At 41.9% G+C, this 17,675-nt stretch overlaps 1 protein-coding gene across 1 annotated transcript; it reads left to right on the top strand.

Moving 5' to 3' along the window:
* The first annotated feature begins 3,816 nt into the window (after positions 1 to 3,816).
* SLC34A2 (solute carrier family 34 member 2) lies at positions 3,817 to 16,548 on the top strand. Its single transcript, XM_074865049.1, has 12 exons — positions 3,817 to 3,925; positions 4,037 to 4,174; positions 4,760 to 4,888; positions 5,828 to 5,971; positions 6,598 to 6,709; positions 7,813 to 8,008; positions 8,725 to 8,820; positions 11,250 to 11,370; positions 12,099 to 12,266; positions 13,652 to 13,768; positions 13,856 to 13,980; positions 15,616 to 16,548. Exons 1-12 carry the CDS (start codon positions 3,820 to 3,822, stop codon positions 16,189 to 16,191), a joined length of 2,028 nt encoding a protein of 675 aa, XP_074721150.1. The 5' UTR covers positions 3,817 to 3,819; the 3' UTR covers positions 16,192 to 16,548.
* Positions 16,549 to 17,675: the final 1,127 nt, after the last annotated feature.

Genomic DNA, 17,675 nt, shown 5'->3' on the forward strand with positions numbered 1-17,675 from the left:
TCCTGAACACCTCAGGAACATGGGAGATGCTTATTATGAAAAAATGCCCTGATGAATTCTTGAATGAGGAGAGTTTATTTAGGAGACATAGAGGCTGTTTTTCTGCTGAAGTTTTCAAGCTTCAGTTTCTCCAGTGAATGCATCAGCTCAGTTTCCCTACGGTAATCACGCAGGCTGAATCCTTCATTTCCATGCTGAGTGTGACAGAAGACCTGTAGAAGTACTGATGGCATTTCTAGGGCTGGTGGTGTCCAGCATATTCTGTGTCACTCCATGGTGGGAATATGTTGTCAATGCAACTTCACATCTGAATTTCCAATGCATTTTCATGATTGCCTTTCACTTGAGAAGCACTTGTGCTGAGCAGTTATTTTTTAGAGCTCTTTAAATGCTGAACACTTATAAATGAAACTTGTTTAACAGGACGGAGGTGTTTTGGCATGGGTGGGGCTTGGAGGTTGTTCTGGCATGGGAGAAAATATATGAGAATTTGCTCCAAGCAAATGGAAATGCTTGTTGAAACAAGCAAGAATGATTTTTTTCCATCTGTTCTGAGATCTTTCTTTGTGTATCACGGGACCTGCTCTGGATCTTACGCCACAGATAAAGAACGTGTAAAAGCATAGTTTTTGCTAATGGGATTGTAGAATAATTTCTCCTGCTGATGTGGAAGGGGAGATACTCTTTTCTTTGTGTAGTGCCAGAAAACAATACACTCCTCTGTTACAGTAAGATACGAGTGATTTTGTCTGTGACATTTCCTTCCCAGCTAAAGGAGGAGGATATGTGGCTTATTGACATGGGCAGGGACAAAACATTTTCACCATCAGCTACATAAAGGATTATGATTAAATGATTAATTATACTCCCTTAGAGTGGCTGCTAAATGCAGGTGAACCTTGTTTATGGGAGCATGATACCAACTCTGACACTGACTTTTGGAGGCTGGGCGCAGGTGCCCTGTTTATGAGGAGCATTGCAGGGTGGAAGAGACAGATCTGAAGGTGAGGCTGTTCTGGGCACAGTTCACTTCTCCCATCCTTTCCACTGAGTTTTCAATCATGCTGGCTGAGCTAATCAACAGCCTTACAAGCCTGGAAAGGTAGAAATATTATCATATATTGCCTCGGGTCCCCATGGTCACCTTTCCCCTCTTCCATGTCTGGCTTCTGATATTGGTGAAGTAAATAAGTAGGACTATTCTAGGTTTTGGGTCAAGGAACATCTGCCTCCTCCTCTTGTGCCTGGGCTACGTCTGACATATGTACTTGTACCTGTGCTGGCAGGATTTGGCCATGTGATGTGGGTTTTTTTAGTTATTATTTATTAATATTACAATGCATGTCAAATGTGCTCAAAAGGGGTCAGGAAGGAAGAGGTTCAGACAGAGAGCCCACGTGAGATGGGTGAGCCTGACCTTGCTGCCACTAACTCAGCTTCACTTGCAGCATCACCTGTGAGTTACAAGCAAATATAGACCTGCAAATGACCACTACAGTCTAATTACAGTCTTGTCCAGTCATTCAGCAAGCATCATTCTGGAGCTCAAAACTCTGGGGTCTTCCTCCACCTTGTCCAGGGTCGTGTTCCCCTCCATGTTTCCATGGGAATGAACCAGTAAAGGCAACAAAAAGATTGTGTTTAGCCTATATGACCCAAACTAGGCAATGCTTTAGGGAAGAACTTTCTTTGCTAAGGTCTGTATGTTGAATTACCAGTTTGGTAAAAGCAGTCAGTTAAATTGAGAGGGTGTAAGAAAGTAAAACAGTTGTCTGACTTTTTGCTGAAAGGAGATAATATGAGTTAAAGAAAATAAATGCCTAAGGTTTGGAAAGCAAAGGAATCTTTGCTTTCATGAAAGTTAAAAACAAACAAAAATACAGGCATGAGAAGGAAGTAATTTTTTTAAATTGTGTGAATTGCACAAATAAATCAACTGTGTGGTTTAAAAAATATTTGAGAAATCAATTTTGCAAATAAAGGAATAATTAATAAAGATTAGTAAAAATCATTGAATCATAGAATGGTTTGGCTTGGAAAGGACCTTAGAGATCATCTAGTTCCAACCCCCCTGCCATGGGCAGGGACACCTTCCACTAGACCAGGTTGCTCAAAGCCCCGTCCAACCTGGCCTTGAACACTTCCAGGGAGGGGGCATCCACCACCCCATCTGGGCAACCTGTTCCAGTGTCTCACCACCCTCACAGTAAAGAATTTCTTCCTTATATCTCATCTAAATCTACCCTCTTTCAGTTTAAAACCGTTACCCCTCAACCTATCACTGCAGTCCCTCCCCATCTTTCCTGTAGCCCCCTTTAAGTACTGGAAGGCCACTATAAGGTCTCCTTGGAGCCTTCTCTTCTCCATTCTGAACAACCCCAACTCTCTCAGCCTGTCCTTATAAGGAAGGTTCTCCAGCCCCCTGATCATCTTCCTGGCCTCCTCTGGACTCACTTGAGCAGTTCCATGTCCTTCTTATGTTGGGGGCCCCAGAGCTGAACATACTACTGCAGGTGGGGTCTCATGAGAGCGGGGTGAGAATCACCTTTCTCAGTCTGCTGGTGACACTTCTCTTGATGCAGCCCAGGATACAGTTGGCTTTCTGGGCTGCGAGTGCACATTGCTGGCTCACAGTCTTTTTTCCATCCACTAATATCCCCAAGTCCTTCTCTGCAGGGCTGCTCTCAATCCACTCATTGCCCAACCTGTATTTGTGCTTGGGATTGCCCTGACCCATGTGCAGGACCTTGCACTTGACCTTGTTGAACTTCATGAGGTTCACACAGGCCCACCTCTCCAGCCTGTCCAGGTCCCTCTGGATGGCACACCCCTTCCCTCCAGCGTGTCGACCGCACCACACAGCTTGGTGTCATCGGCAAACTTGCTGAGGGTGCCCTCAATCCCACTGTCCATGTCACCAACAAAGACGTTAAACAGTGCTGGTCCCAGTACTGACCCCTGAGGAATGACACTCCTCACTGCTCTCCACTTGGACATTGAGCCGTTGACAGCAACTCTTTGAGTGTGACCATCCAGCCAGTTCCTTATCCACCGAGTGGTCCATCCGTCAAATCCATGTCTCTCCAATTTAGAGACAAGGATGTCATGCGGAACAGTGTCACATGCTTTGCACAAGTCCAGGTATGTGACATCAGTTGCCCTTCCCTTGTCCACCAGCACTGTAACCCCACCGTAGAAGGCCACCAAATTTGTCGAGCACGTTTTGCCCTTAGTGAAGCCATGTTGGCTGTCACCAATCACCTCCTTATTTTCCATGTGCTCTAGCATAGTTTCCAGGAGGATTTGCTCCACGATCTTGCCAGGCGCAGAGGTGAGACTGACTGGCCTGTAGTTCCCCAGGTCTTCCTTTTTTCCCTTTTTAAAAATGGGGGTTGTGTTTCCCCTTTTCCCACCAGTGGGAACTTCACCAGGCTGCCACGACTTCTCAAGTGTGATGGATAGTGGCTTAGTCACTTCATCCGCCAGTTCCCTGAGGACCCATGGATGTATCTCATCAGGTCCCATGGACTTGTGCACCTTCAGGTTCCTTAGATGGTCTCAAACCTGATCTTCTCCTACAGTGGATGGTTCTTCGTTCTCCCAGTCCCTGCCTTTGCCTTCTGCATCTTGGGTGGAGTGGCTGGAGCACTTGCCAGTGAAGACTGAGGCAAAAAGCTGTGTTTAGGGACAAATTTCTTCCATTCCATTTCCATCTCTTTTGCCCATAGACATAATCATATTTCTCACATATCCTGTTCTAAGTTGAAGATTTTGACCGCACATGCATTTTAATCAGCACTACTTTGTTTGTCACAGATCATGGCTCCCTGGCCTGAGGTGGAAAAGCCTGAAACCAATAACTATATTGGGGACTCTTCCAAACAAAACCAGAACATGGCTGGGAAAGAAGGAGAAAATCACAAAGGTAATATGTGCTCACCTGTGAGTTACAGAGATATATTAGTTTTGGGTCTCCTTGGAGAAGATGGAAAGTAATTAAACCGTTTTTTTTTTTTTTAATGCTCTATTTCATCAGGCAATGTGGCTTCACTTGGAAATAAAGGGGAAATTCAACCTGCATTTTCCACAATAGCCTTGATAGATGAGACAAGGCAGGAAGAAGAAGACCCATGGGCTCTGCCGGAACTGCAGGATACTGGGGTCAAGTGGTCAGGTAGCCATTTCTCAGTAAATAAGTTATCTGCATGTATTTTTTTCATCACTTCTGCTCTCTTTGCCTTGGTTATTTTTCTGAAATGATATTTTCTGCAGAACTGAATTTAAGATTTGAGGAGTTTTCATATATAGGCTTTACATTCTGTCTCACCTTCCCCAGAAGTGAATGGGGATATTATATTTATAAGTTAAGCAGAATCTGGAAATCATGCTTACCCTCCTTAAAACACAAGGAGATATATGGAAAACAATCCAAAATGAGTATTATTATATCCAGGCTCCTAATGGCCTTTCTTTTCTCGGGAGGATAACTGTGTAAAACCAAGGGTCAATCTCAGACTTCATAAGGCTTTTGACATATACCAAATGCTTTTACATGGTAGAACTAGGTAAATGAACTACCTGCTTCTGCAGTTAAAATTTGATTAAGAAGAACATTCTTTCAGGTTTAATCACACACTGGGTTCACAACACTGTCTTTGACTCTATAGTCTCTGCTTGTGTGCTAGACTGTTCTAGAGAGAACACCAGATAACCAGATACATCAAGCACGTCTTTTATGCATAATGTATTTATTTTGCAGAACTGGATAGAAAAGGAAAAATCATTCGTGTACTCTACGGGATAGGGAAGTTTATTATGCTACTTGGATTACTCTACATGTTTGTGTGTTCTCTGGATGTACTGAGCTCTGCTTTTCAACTGGTAGGAGGTATGAAAATGTCTAAAATATCAAGAATGAACTATGAACGGGCCAGTAAATTTCATCTGAGTGACTAAATTACAAGTATAACTCTTCAAGAACATTCTCCATAGGTTTATGTGTTGAGATATAGATTCAGAAGTAGCTCTGATTGAAGACTGACCTTCACTTGTTGGAAAGGGTCTTTGCTTCTCAAATTCCAAGAGCTTGGTTGTTGTTGGTTGTTGATGTAGGGATTATTTGCCCTGATTTCTTATTAGGTTCCTGTTACTTTAGTGAAAGTTTACATGAATACACCTGTGTATAAATCTGTCCGATGTGAAAGACAGTTCAACAAGGTGAAATATGAAAATTGTGCTCTTGATCAAAGTATCCAACACTGAAATATCCCCCAAGTCCTTCAAGGACGAAAACTATTGAAATGTATTTTTCACATTTACCTATCTCCAAGGGTTGAATTCTGCTGATGGATTCAGAAGCAGTTATCAGAGAAATATGTGAGCTTCCATGGAGGTATTTTTGATTTTTGGCAACACAGAAAGCTACAAGAATAAAATTACTCATGATTATTAAAATAGTTGTCCTTGATGCAGTAACAAAAAATACAAAGACAGCAGTACCATTTAAATCTATGCATGTGTGGGTTTTTTTGTCCTTACAGTCCTTCCTCTGATGGCTGTGGTTTTATATGGTTCTCTGCAGAGTTCAGTAGAGCTTGTTCAGTCACTGAAATGAGAGAATATAAAGTATTTTCTGATAACTGAGAAGCTGAGAGTTCAGGACCTGAGTTAGGATCCCTGGGCTACATCATCCTGTACATTTTTTGGCTGCCAAGCATGGCTATTTATGTATGAATTAAATGGTTGAATGATCTTTAATTAAATGCTCTGATAATTCCTATGGACTTTACCTTGCACTTCCCTCACTTTGAGAATATGTTTTTTGTAGGTAAAGCAGCAGGGGACATTTTTAAAGATGATTCAGTGCTGTCTAATCCTGTTGCGGGATTGGTGATTGGAGTTCTGGTGACTGTTATGGTCCAGAGCTCCAGCACTTCTTCATCCATTGTGGTCAGCATGGTGTCCTCCACATGTAAGTCTGCTTACAGTATCTTCCTAGAGATCACTCATAAATCTTGGTCTGGGGTGCAAACAGTGCCACCTGTGTTCAAGTTGTAGAAGATTTGGGTGTACAAGTAGAGACTGAAGGAAAAGATTTTCACAGCTGTTGTCCTGATATAAAATAAAATCTTTAATAATAATAGTAGTAGTAGTAGTAGTAATAGTAAGTCCACAACTGCAATGAAAATCATTGGAAGCCTTGGCATTGAACGCATTAATTTTGGAAGTATCTGCATACTTTTCTCATGTTATCCAGTTACTGACCTTCATTTGTTTCTGTAGCATCATTTCAAAATTCTACAGTAAGTAGGAAAATGCCTGGGAAAGAAGAGACTTTATCTTACTCTGGCCCTCTTAACATGTGGTGGAAAGGGATAACCTTGGACTGCAGTTTCAGTGGGGATCATGGGAGTATGGGAGTACCACATTCCCAGGGGGCTTGATTAAAGCAAACGCATCTGGATTGGAATCCCTAATCCCGGTGACATCAAGGGAAGTCAGGGTTCCAGTGACATTAATAGATGTTATTTTCATTGGAGCAAAGAGCTTGCTGATGATCTGATTTCTTCATTCAGTGCTTCCTTTTCTGCTTTCTAGTGCTGTCTGTCCAATCAGCTATTCCTATCATAATGGGAGCAAACATTGGCACCTCAGTTACAAACACGATTGTGGCACTCATGCAAGCCGGGGACAGGAATGAATTTAGAAGGTATTGTACTTAAACACTAGATCTGAAAAGTTGTTTTTCTTCCTTCTTTGGAGGTTTTCTTCTATATTCCTTATCACTACTACAACCATTCAACCTTTCTATTGACCAAAATGTGAACGTCTAGTTAGCAAAGTCACAAGCATGGCCATGGTCAATGTATAATGCTGACTAGTTATATGGCTTCATATACTTGAAGAAAAGCATATTGGATTTTGTGGTTTTGTAAGAATCCACCATTTTTAACTGGGTCTTGCACAAGGAAAAATTTTCAACTGCTCCCACTGTACCACCCACCTTTGATTATCTCTTAATTATGGGAGGCTGTACAAGAAGTTAATATACAGTATTTTGGTCTACTCTCCTTAAAAGAGACTTCAATGTTGAAAGTTTTTTAAGTCTACAGTAAGCAAGAGCTGGTAACTGTAGAGAAATGAAGTGTTCTGGCTGTCAAATATATACAGTGACAACTTTTGGACTGCCACTTGACATTATCACTGAGAGCTCATGGCTTACTGGAGATGGGCAGTAAACTTGGGAGGCTTATGAGACTTTGGTACCTTGTAATTTATGGCATACCAGATGTATGAAATACACTTAGCCAAAGCCTCTGAGGGAAGAGCTGTGGCTCCTCAAGCTGTGGAGGAGAAGTTGGAAGGGAGTTGTATGCCAACAATTTGCAAGAAGATGTGAGAGGGCTGCAAAGAGCTGTATCTTGCTCCATGAGTCAGGGAGAACAGGTCGAAGAGGCAATGCCTGGCTGAGGATTTAATATGTAGCAGAAATGGGTGAGAAGCAAAACAAATGTAGACTGTACAGCCGTTCTTTCTTCAGACAAGTACTCATGGCAGCCTAGTGTTAAGGATCACTTTTGCATTTTCTAGTTTGTCTTGTTTCACTCACCTGGCTGCCTCTTTCACTCCATCAATGGTGTGGAGACAACTTAGCACTCTGTAGCAAAGTAGCCATCTCCTTTGACCCCAGAAATTAAATGATTCTCATCCTGAAATGGGTTTCATCCCCCCTTCCATGATTTCATATTTAATTGATGTTGTGCACATGTCATTTAATTAAAAGCAGCTCTGGTTTTTAATTTCTTCTCACAGGGCCTTTGCTGCGGCAACAATCCATGATTTCTTTAACTGGCTCGCTGTGTTTGCGCTGTTGCCCATTGAAGTTATTTCTGGCTATCTTTACCGTCTTACCAGTGTTATAGTTGAGTCCTTTCGTCTTGAAAGTGGTGAGGATGCCCCTCAGCTACTAAAAGTTATCACAGACCCCTTTACCAAGCTCATCATTGAGGTAAGCTCTTTCTCTCTTCAAGGAAGCTGCTTACTTGGTTCAGTCACAGCTAATCAAAATGCTCTGAATATGCGGGAGGAGGCTTCCACTCATTTCTCCGTGTCCTCAGGGTAAAGCTCATTAGCAGATAGATTGTTTCTTTTACTCACATTTCATAAAGCCCCAGCTCTATATTTCATGTTTCTATTTCCCTCACATTTCACCTTAATAATTATAGACCTAGCTAGAACTGGGAAGGCAGGTAAGGACAAATACAGCCACATAGGATGGATGGGATGTTGCTTAGACATTGGCAGATAGTACTAGCTGAGACACCCTAGCACATCCAGAAGATCTGCACAGGACCTGAAGAGATAACACTGAAATTATGGGAAACTCGCACACATTTAGAGGGAGAGCTGGAGGCCAGGGGGGATGTGAGCTGCTCCTAAAATGACAGTAAATGCATTTAGGCAGTTGTGTCAGTGTAGTTGTTTAAACAAAGGGTGAGATGAGGTGGTGAGTGATTTGGAGAGAATGAGACACAGTATTTGTGAGCATAGAGTTGTACCTTTTTCTGGGAGTAAACCTCCTCCTACCTGTTGGGCAGTAGCTCCAACATTAGAGATGGTCATGCAGGCTTTAAGTGGTTGAGCTTCCAAAGGGAGTTATTTCAGTAGAGCTGAACAGAAGTCTGTGGTGCAAGTTGGAATAATGCTTTTTTTTTCTTTTTAAAGCTTGATAAATCAGTAATAAATGCAATTGCTACAAATGATGAATCAGCAAAAAACAGAAGCCTGGTAAAGATTTGGTGTGTAACTGAAACCAATGTGGTGAGTATCACGCTAAATTGTCACGTTCCTCGGGAAATATATTACTGATCTGTAGCTGACACTCCTTGTCATTGGATTGCAAAATTAGACTTTTAACTGAGTATTTTTTTTCAGCAGAAAAAGAATGAAAACAATTTAATGTAGTTTTTGTTCCACTTAAACCAAGGATGTCATACTAGTGGTGAGGTTGATCTGGTTGCTTTTGGTACCATGGAGGCCCTTGCTTATCAGAAGTAGTGGTTTGGAGCCAAGCCTTTTACGCCTTTCACATCCAAATGTCTTTAAACAATGATACTTCCACTTACTTCCTGAAAGTGGAAAAAATCTGCAATATAGGCCAAATAAAGTATCTTTTTGCCCACCGTTTATCTATCGATCTAACCAGCTTTAGTCTTACATGTGTTAGGGTCATCTGGTGGCAGCTGGTTATTTGTAGCTTTCTTGGAAAATTGCCCCCAGAGGAAGCCTCTGTGGGGCTATGTCCCGTTGTTCTTCACTCAAACAGCACTGCAGCTTGAACAAATCTGTTGCCAAGATCGACACCAATGAGTATTTTGGTAAACTGTGAGGCTGAGTGTTTGGTTTGCGTTGTTCAGCTAACTAACAATTAGAGCATTAAATATCCCTTGGATCTCTAATTATTCTACTTGTTGGTATGTATAGAAAAGTAATTCCTGAAGTCCTGAGACAGAAGATACTTAAGGACAGAGGAGGTTAAAATTAAGTGCTTGGGTTTTTAGTGGAGCCCAACTCCTATTGAATGACAGTCTGGATGGCCAGTGAAATGCTAGCTAGGGAGATAGTGCCAGGAGCAGAGCTGTGCTAATGTGAAACTCTACTCAGGTTACACTACTGAGGAGCTGGATATTTCATCTCAGGGTAGGCATGATGCTTGGGCAGCTGTACTGCTTTCAGGCCCCCAGCCCACACTTGGCTACCCCTTTGTCACACTGTCTGGGCAGGCACAACTTAACTCTCAGTGAGGTCTGAGCCCCTGAGTCCTACAGTCACCCCACTCTTAGAAGACAAGCAACTACACAGAAAGTGTTACATTTCCATATATGCAGTTTTTTCTGTGTTTGTCTGTATTTTGGTTGTGTAACTACTGCCCAAGCATACAGTTAAATTACAAACCCCACATGAAATCCCTACAATCTTGACTTGAACTTGATGGGGGAAGAGGAAGATCATTTAAATGATTGACATTCCTAGTGGGTTAAACTAATTTCTTGCAAAAATGATTAGATAGACTTATGGCAGGGGTAAATACATACAGACCCCGTATGTTTAAAGCAAATCATACAGATAAACATTTTGATCACATGCAGCTACTTTGAAACTCAGATGTCTGAAAAAATTTCAGGAAGGTGAGAAACAGCATTGCGTTGTGTTTGTGAAGGCTGACATACTGGGGAGGCTGGAGACCAGGTGCTCCCTGAAGATGTGGGGGCACTGGATCCACCCCCAGCTTTGCCCATCTGCATCAGCTGGAGGGGGAATGAGAATGAGGGTGCCAGCAGCAGTGCCCAGCAAGAAAATATGATTTCTCTTTCCCTGTTTCTGCCCAATAGAACCACTCAAACACATCTTAAAGCTACTCCCTGTTCAGCAGCGTGGTTCAGAGTCCATTTGGCTGTTAGCTGCTGTTGTGACGAAGTACAGTTCAGTCAGCAAACTCTTCCTCAATCTGTGTAAGGACTAATGGACCTAGTGTCAGAATGCAATATGTCTGGGCTAGGAGCTCTTACAAGGAAGGTTTTATTGCGGTATAAATAGAAATTCACGTTCAGCTCAGTAATACTAATGCTAATCATAGTACTAGTAATTAGCTCTTAGTATATAAGCTTTAAAAAGGAAAGTAGTAGCAGCACTTCTGTTTCTACAGACAGGAAAACAGGCACAGAAAGGCAGTGTAAGCAGCCTGTGCTCATCCAGCAACAGAGGCTGCACTAGTATTCACAGCACTGAATCACAGTCCTGTGCAGTACTCACCAGACCATTAACTGCACTTAAGATGACAGTAAAGAGATCTTTCTTTGACCCAAAGAAGATGTGGCACTGGCTGGAAAAGGAATGCCACTGTTCCCCAGCTGCAGTCAGACATGAACCTCATTCCACAAACCCTGACATCAGTAGTTAAGGTTCTTAGCTAGTAATGACTTAGTGCTATGGTTATTACAAAATATCCTTGGGGGATATTTTAATATTTAAATGTTGTATTGATTGACTTGGATAACAGCACAGCCATTTATTTTAAGAATACAAGAAATTTTGCCTTGTCATTAATGTGGTGCCACCTTACACTCCAGCTCACAAATCTGCCTTTAGCTGATGAATGCTTGGTTGTAGTAAATACCTAGAACTTTGCATGAGCTCTTAATGAAGGGTTGTAGGTGACTGAATTATCTGATTTGTCTGACAATCTTTAGACACTGCAGAATGTCACAATTCCACCTTCAGAAAACTGTACATCTCCCGACCTTTGCTGGTCTGAAGGAAATGTAACATGGACCCTCAAGAATGTAACTGAAACAGAATATATCAGTAAATGTAAGTAGTAGAACTATTTCTCTTTTAGTAGTATCTTTACACATGTATATAGCTTTCTCATGGTGTTAACAGACCACTTAAGAGGTATATTGAGAAGCACCTAACTTCATATGGACACAAGGTATTACTGACTGCAGGTGCAGTCAGAGCAGCCCATGCTCTGTTATAGCTACACAGCTGGAGTTACCAGCATCATATGGTATCTGGCTGCAGATGGATCTCTTTCCATGCTCCCTGATATCAGCAATTGAGGTCTTCAGTATCATGTCACCCTTGCTGTTCAGGTGACTTGGAGCTATAGTTACTGTGCTGTAATGGTTGCTCGGATATCTCCATCCCTATGCATGCCCTTCAGGAATTTCAGCAGCCCTTCTCAGGCACACAGACACCTCTGGGAAGAGCCAATCCACCATCCAGCTTGGAGCACACCAAAATTTCCTCACACCGTTCTATTCCTCTCCCTTGCATATGGTCACCCAGCTCCTGCCTGCCCTGCAGGGTTGCCCACTGTGTATTTTATAAGCATGACCATACAAGAGCCCCTCTTGCCCCCCTCAGACATGCTTTTGTGGAGCAAGGGAGGTCACATTTTCACTCTTTGCATCACCCCCCCAGGCTGTGTGTGCTTTGGTCCCATTTTCTTAAGGCCATGTATGAAAACCAAAGCTGGACTTGGAATCAGAAGCAAAAATGTGGCTAGGCCAATTCATTTTCTTTTTATTTTTCAGGCCGGCATCTCTTTACAGACTCAGACCTGCCTGATCTTGGCATCGGTCTCATCCTCCTGGCTTTGTCCCTGCTTGTTCTGTGCTCCTGTTTGGTGATGATTGTTAAGCTATTAAACTCTGTGCTTAAAGGACAAGTGGCGAGCGTTATCAAGAAAACAATCAACACTGGTAATTATCTGCTTTTTCTGAAGATTGTTTTCAGGACTGACAAGGACACTGAGCACATTTATTGATATCTCCTGTTCTGGCAGATACTCTAGAATAGTTGAAAGAAAACAGTATTAAACCAAAATCACACCCTCCCCCCCCAGCATTTTTTCTCCCAAGCATGTTATTTTCTTTCTTTTAAAAATCTATTAGTGAACAGCTTGCTTGAGAACTGCAGCAGATTAACAGCAACAGAGACCAAAGTCCAGGCTCTGTTTCTTGATGTATAATCATTAGCTGTTAGAAACGTAGTGTTCCCATCCTCAAAAGATAGCGCTGAAGTGCTGAGATTGTGATTGCTTGCTCTGGTAAAGAGCCTGCATGTTTCTTCTAAAGTAAGTTGAAAAAAAGTTTGTAGTGATTAATGATCTAATTCCCTTTGCTTGCCCTTTTCCACTGCTTAATTCTCTCTTCAGTAGGATAAGGCAGACCTGAATAGTGGTACTTTTTGTCTTTCCCTGTGTTCTCTAGGTGTTTTTTCAGCCCGGATCCATTGAGTGTAAATGTTGTTTTTTTTCACGTGGCTGCTTTTTCTTCATCCTCCCTTGCATGGAGATGTTAGAACATGTAGCAGAGAAAAGCAGTCCTGGCAAGTCTCTGGTTGTGGTTGAAGAGAGGGTTCACAGAAATGGGGAAGGCAACAAAGTGGTCCCCATGCTGTCTTATCTTCTCACAGGCAAACAACACTGCCAGAATCAAACACAAGGAGTAGAAAGTAATCAGCTGCCAGTTACTGTTCATTTGTGATCTACTCTGTGTTCCTCTGTGTCTTCCTGATTAATTAAGCCCTCACCTCTTGGCTCACTCATAAATCTGCAGACTACAGAGGACCCTTGTGCCTAGTTTCTAATCACTGAGATTAGCTTTTCTTTGCAAGTGTTAACAAGTGGATTTTTAGAAGGTCATCCACTTGAAAATAGAACAACCAACCTGATTTTCTCAGAATGGTCTTCAGAACTTTCTGAACATGCAATGCATGCAGCAGGTGCCTGGTTGTCAAAACCGACACTCAAGACACCCAGAAGTTTTTGTGTTTGCCCCTGTAGAAACATTTCTGGTACCTAACTGTATTACAACACAAATGCTACTCTGGGTCAGGACAAATGTCTACCTAGTCTAGTATCCGTCACAAAGTGTATCCAATGGTGGAAGGCTGGAGAGGGAGTATAGTGAACAGGGTAAATTAGAGTAGTAGAACTGACACTGACCCAAAATCGTCATTTAAGAGACAATATGCAAACAATGTATCTACATTTGAAATGCTTAATAGTCTTTTCACTGCTGTGTTACTGTTCCATAGAGCATTCTGTTATACTAAAGACAATGTTCTCCCTCTACTTTTTTAGATTTCCCATTTCCTTTCACTTGGCTAGCTGGATACCTGGCTATGCTCGCAGGGGCTGGTATGACCTTTGTTGTCCAAAGTAGTTCTGTTTTCACATCTGCTATTACACCCCTTGTTGGTAAGTTGTCAATACTGTGTTCTTTATCCCCATATTTTATCTTCTCCATAATTTTGAAACCACTCAATCCTGTTTCTTTTCTCCTAGGCATTGGCGTTATAAGCATTGAGCGCTCTTATCCCCTTACCTTAGGAGCTAACATCGGCACAACCACAACAGCTATACTTGCAGCTTTAGCAAGTCCAGGGAGTACGTTAAAATATGCATTACAGGTCAGTATAAACCAATGATTCCTTGTCTTCATTTAGAAGTTGCAATTTTTCTGAAGAAAAACCTGACAAAATTGGCTCTGATGCAAATATGCCATGGATGTCATGCCTGATTTTATGTGTGCTATTAATGACAGCTTATTAATTTCAACTGCTAGAGCAAGAAACTTGTACTAAACATCCCCAGAATGTCAATATATAGTAGAATCTTGCTTTAGTAAATCCGACTTGATCTGACTACATTAATTGAGAACTGAGACAGGGTGGGCCGCTTGACCCCTGACCATGGGGTCTCTGCAGCTTGGAATTCAGTGCCTGCATCTCTGACAACCCTCTTAGGTAGTCCCCTATGAGGGTTACTAATTTCTGTAAGTTCCCTCCTCAGGACCCTAACTCTGTTCATGCAGTGTACAGGGACTCCTGTAACCTAGGTGAAGGCCGTACAACCCTTAAGGTGGCAAGCTGTCTACCTACCTGAAATTGCAGTGAGCATCATGAGATCTATTTTCTCATTGTAAATCTAATCTGAGTGGGTTTTATTGAATTCCTTGTTGCTTCAGACTATTTGAAAAGTAGGTAGCCAGGTTTTGGGCTTCCATTTACTACCCAGTAAAGAACATTCCAGGTAGCAGATAACATTTGAATGAACCCTCTACATCAAAGAGTGAAAAGATAATGAAGTTTCCTTTGTGAATAGGATGAATGTTTTTTACTAGCCACAATAAATCAAGAAAATTACAGAAGTCATTTTATTGTCCTCAGGCATGATAGAACAGATGTAATCATGAGAAGATACTATCTTGACCAAGATCAGATTTCATGATAACTTGCTGTTTTTATAATGTATTTTAAAAATAAACCCCTGTAGTTTTATATTTACTGTAGTCTGATAACAGTTATAGAATGAAAATAAGATAAGGTGAGCAGGTCATGTACTGTTTAGTTTAGTATATGCTTATTCTGTCTAAGCAACTTCTGAAAGCTTTAGCGAGTAGGTGTTTCTTCACGCTTATTTTTTAAAAAGCAATTTTGAAGTATGTGAATTAAATGATTATAAAAGTCCCAAAGTCACATTCCAGGAATCTCCTCAGTGCCCTATAAACTTTTAGCTAATTTTTGTAAAATCCAGGTTTGTACTGCTAACAATTTCTCAATACCCTGTATGCTATATCTAATTTACACTTCCCATCTTTTCATTGAAAACTTACGGATGCAGAACCCAATAATGAGCAGTTCTCATGTAGTTCTCATGCCTTACTAACAACAGAACTATTTCCTGATAGCTGCTTGGTTTGTCAGCTTTAGTTCTAATGGAATCCACTTCTTGCGGCTGAAAGCTGCATTTTAAGACTTCTCCATCTGCGGGGAGATATGCCATCCCCTCTAGGCTTGCCTTGTGTCCAAATTCTGTCCCCTGTTTGTAGACAGTGATCTTTACAATGTGTAAGGTATTTCCAAGTCCTTGTTTTGTGCTAGGAAAGGCTCTGCAGGGAAATAGCACAAAAGACAAGAAAAAACAGTGAGGAGCAAGGGAAGGGAAACCATGGAGCCTTAGTGCCACTGGAAGTTATTACCATGTGGGTAGGAGCATTTAAAGGCATTTTAGCTAATGAACTTCTCAAATGTTTTTGCTTTCAGATTGCCTTGTGCCACTTTTTCTTTAATGTCTCTGGGATTATTCTGTTTTACCCACTACCTTATACCCGGCTACCAATCCGCATGTCCAAGACCCTGGGAAACATAACAGCCCAGTACAGATGGTTTGCTATATTTTATCTCCTTCTCTGCTTCTTTCTTTTGCCTTTGTTTGTATTTGGTCTGTCACTGGCAGGTTGGCCAGTCCTTCTGGGTGTTTGCCTTCCCCTGTTTGCTCTTTTTCTTGCTGTGGTTATAATTAACGTTATGCAGAAGAGGCGACCACATTCACTGCCTGAGAAGCTCCAAAACTGGGATTTCCTACCTGTCTGGATGCACTCCCTAGAGCCCTGGGACAATATACTTATGTCTTCACTCGCCTTTTGTGGGAAACACTGCTGTGGCTTCTGCAAGTGCTGCAAAGTCAATGCAGAAAAGGAGGGTGCCAAAGACAAGCAACTAAAAACTATGGAGGTTTATGAAAATACCATTGCAATGGCTGATGAAGAAAGAGGTGGAAGAAGGGCACCAGCTGCAGCTTGTGTTGAGAAAACAGGCACAAACAACACGGCCTTATAGTAGCGGATAAACCCATATTAGCAGAGCTACAGCATAGAACAGTCAGGCTCTTGAAAACCACCTTGGACAATGCACTGAGGACAGAATGAACGTTTTGTTAGATTCCTGCAGCCAGTGATATATCACTCATCAAGGAATGGAGTCAAACAAGCTTGACAGAGTCCCTAGAAAATCTATGATCAGTTGAAAAGCTAATGACAGATTTGCTTACACAGGATCTGCTATGCGGTACCTTCATCCAATGCTATCAGTAGCAAACAAAAGAAATCCTGATATAGTCCCATGAAGAGAGGTATGAAAGGAGTGGTGATCAATTCAAACTTAATTAAAAAACAAACAAACAATGCACTTGTAGAACAGCCTTTCTGACCTACTGACTTATTCAGCAGAAGTTACTTTATAATACCTAAAAATCTTGGGGGGGAGGGGGAAAAAAAGAGAACCAAAAAGAGAATCCTAATGTTTTCATTGGCCTATTTGCAGTGGTCAAAATGGAAAACAGTAGTTTTCCCAGTATGGACAAAATCTATTCTATGTGTGTGAAGGAAAACAAAATGCTGGGATGTCCTTCAGAAGCTCTGGGAGTCCTACTTTGGCATAAGCCCATTTTGAGCCCTCTCTGTCTCCTTTAACACTGGGGACAGGAGTTATAATTTTTGATCTCAAGCTAAAGGCCATAAAATTAATTGCTGATCACTGCCTGCTGAAGGTTAAGCACTGAGTTTGGAGACACTGGGTGGCTACCAAAGGGCTTGATGGACTCAGGATGTGGTTGTGTGGCCATTCTTCTCTCTAGATGGTCCTCTCCGATCCTGTTCACCACGACCATGTAACCCTGCAATCAGAGGAATGGTGCAGGAGGGAGAAGTGGCCAGTGTAGGGGAGGAGACAGCTGACACCAGGAGATCTGTGTGCAACTGTGGCTCCGTTTGGCTGAGCCACAAAATGACCTTTCAGAGTAGTGGTGGAGACTGGCTTTAGAGCTACAAAAGAGGGAACCTGGAGAGCAGATAATGGCTAGCACGGGACGTACAGTAACATTTACTGGAGAGAAAGGAGTGTTCACTCTGTACCACCACTTTGTGCTCTGAACTACTCTCCTTGGAAATAATGTGAATTTTACTGGCAATTGTATGTAGCAATCCAAATCCCAAATAAAATCCATAAGTAGTGTAGTCACTACCATGTGTAGTCAATCCATAGGTACTGTAGCACTTGGTGGGGAGCTGCTTGTGCTCAAATCTTACCGTTACGGATGTTTGGGTGAATGCTTCTGAGGCTGCTCTAAATCATGGGCTGACAAAAGGTATAATATCAATGTCAGAAAAAAAGCATTTCAAAAATGCACTGAGTACTTCTGCTGGCCTTCAAAGGCTTAGATATCAGCAAGTATGGGATAATATCTGAAGTCCAACCACTAACATTAAAAAAAATTTGGGTTGCTGAGTGTAGGCCAAGTGTCGTTTAGAGATAGTTTACGTGGC

The sequence above is a fragment of the Strix uralensis genome, chromosome 4 (genome assembly GCF_047716275.1).
Source record: "Strix uralensis isolate ZFMK-TIS-50842 chromosome 4, bStrUra1, whole genome shotgun sequence".
In the NCBI taxonomy this organism is placed as follows: domain Eukaryota; kingdom Metazoa; phylum Chordata; class Aves; order Strigiformes; family Strigidae; genus Strix; species Strix uralensis.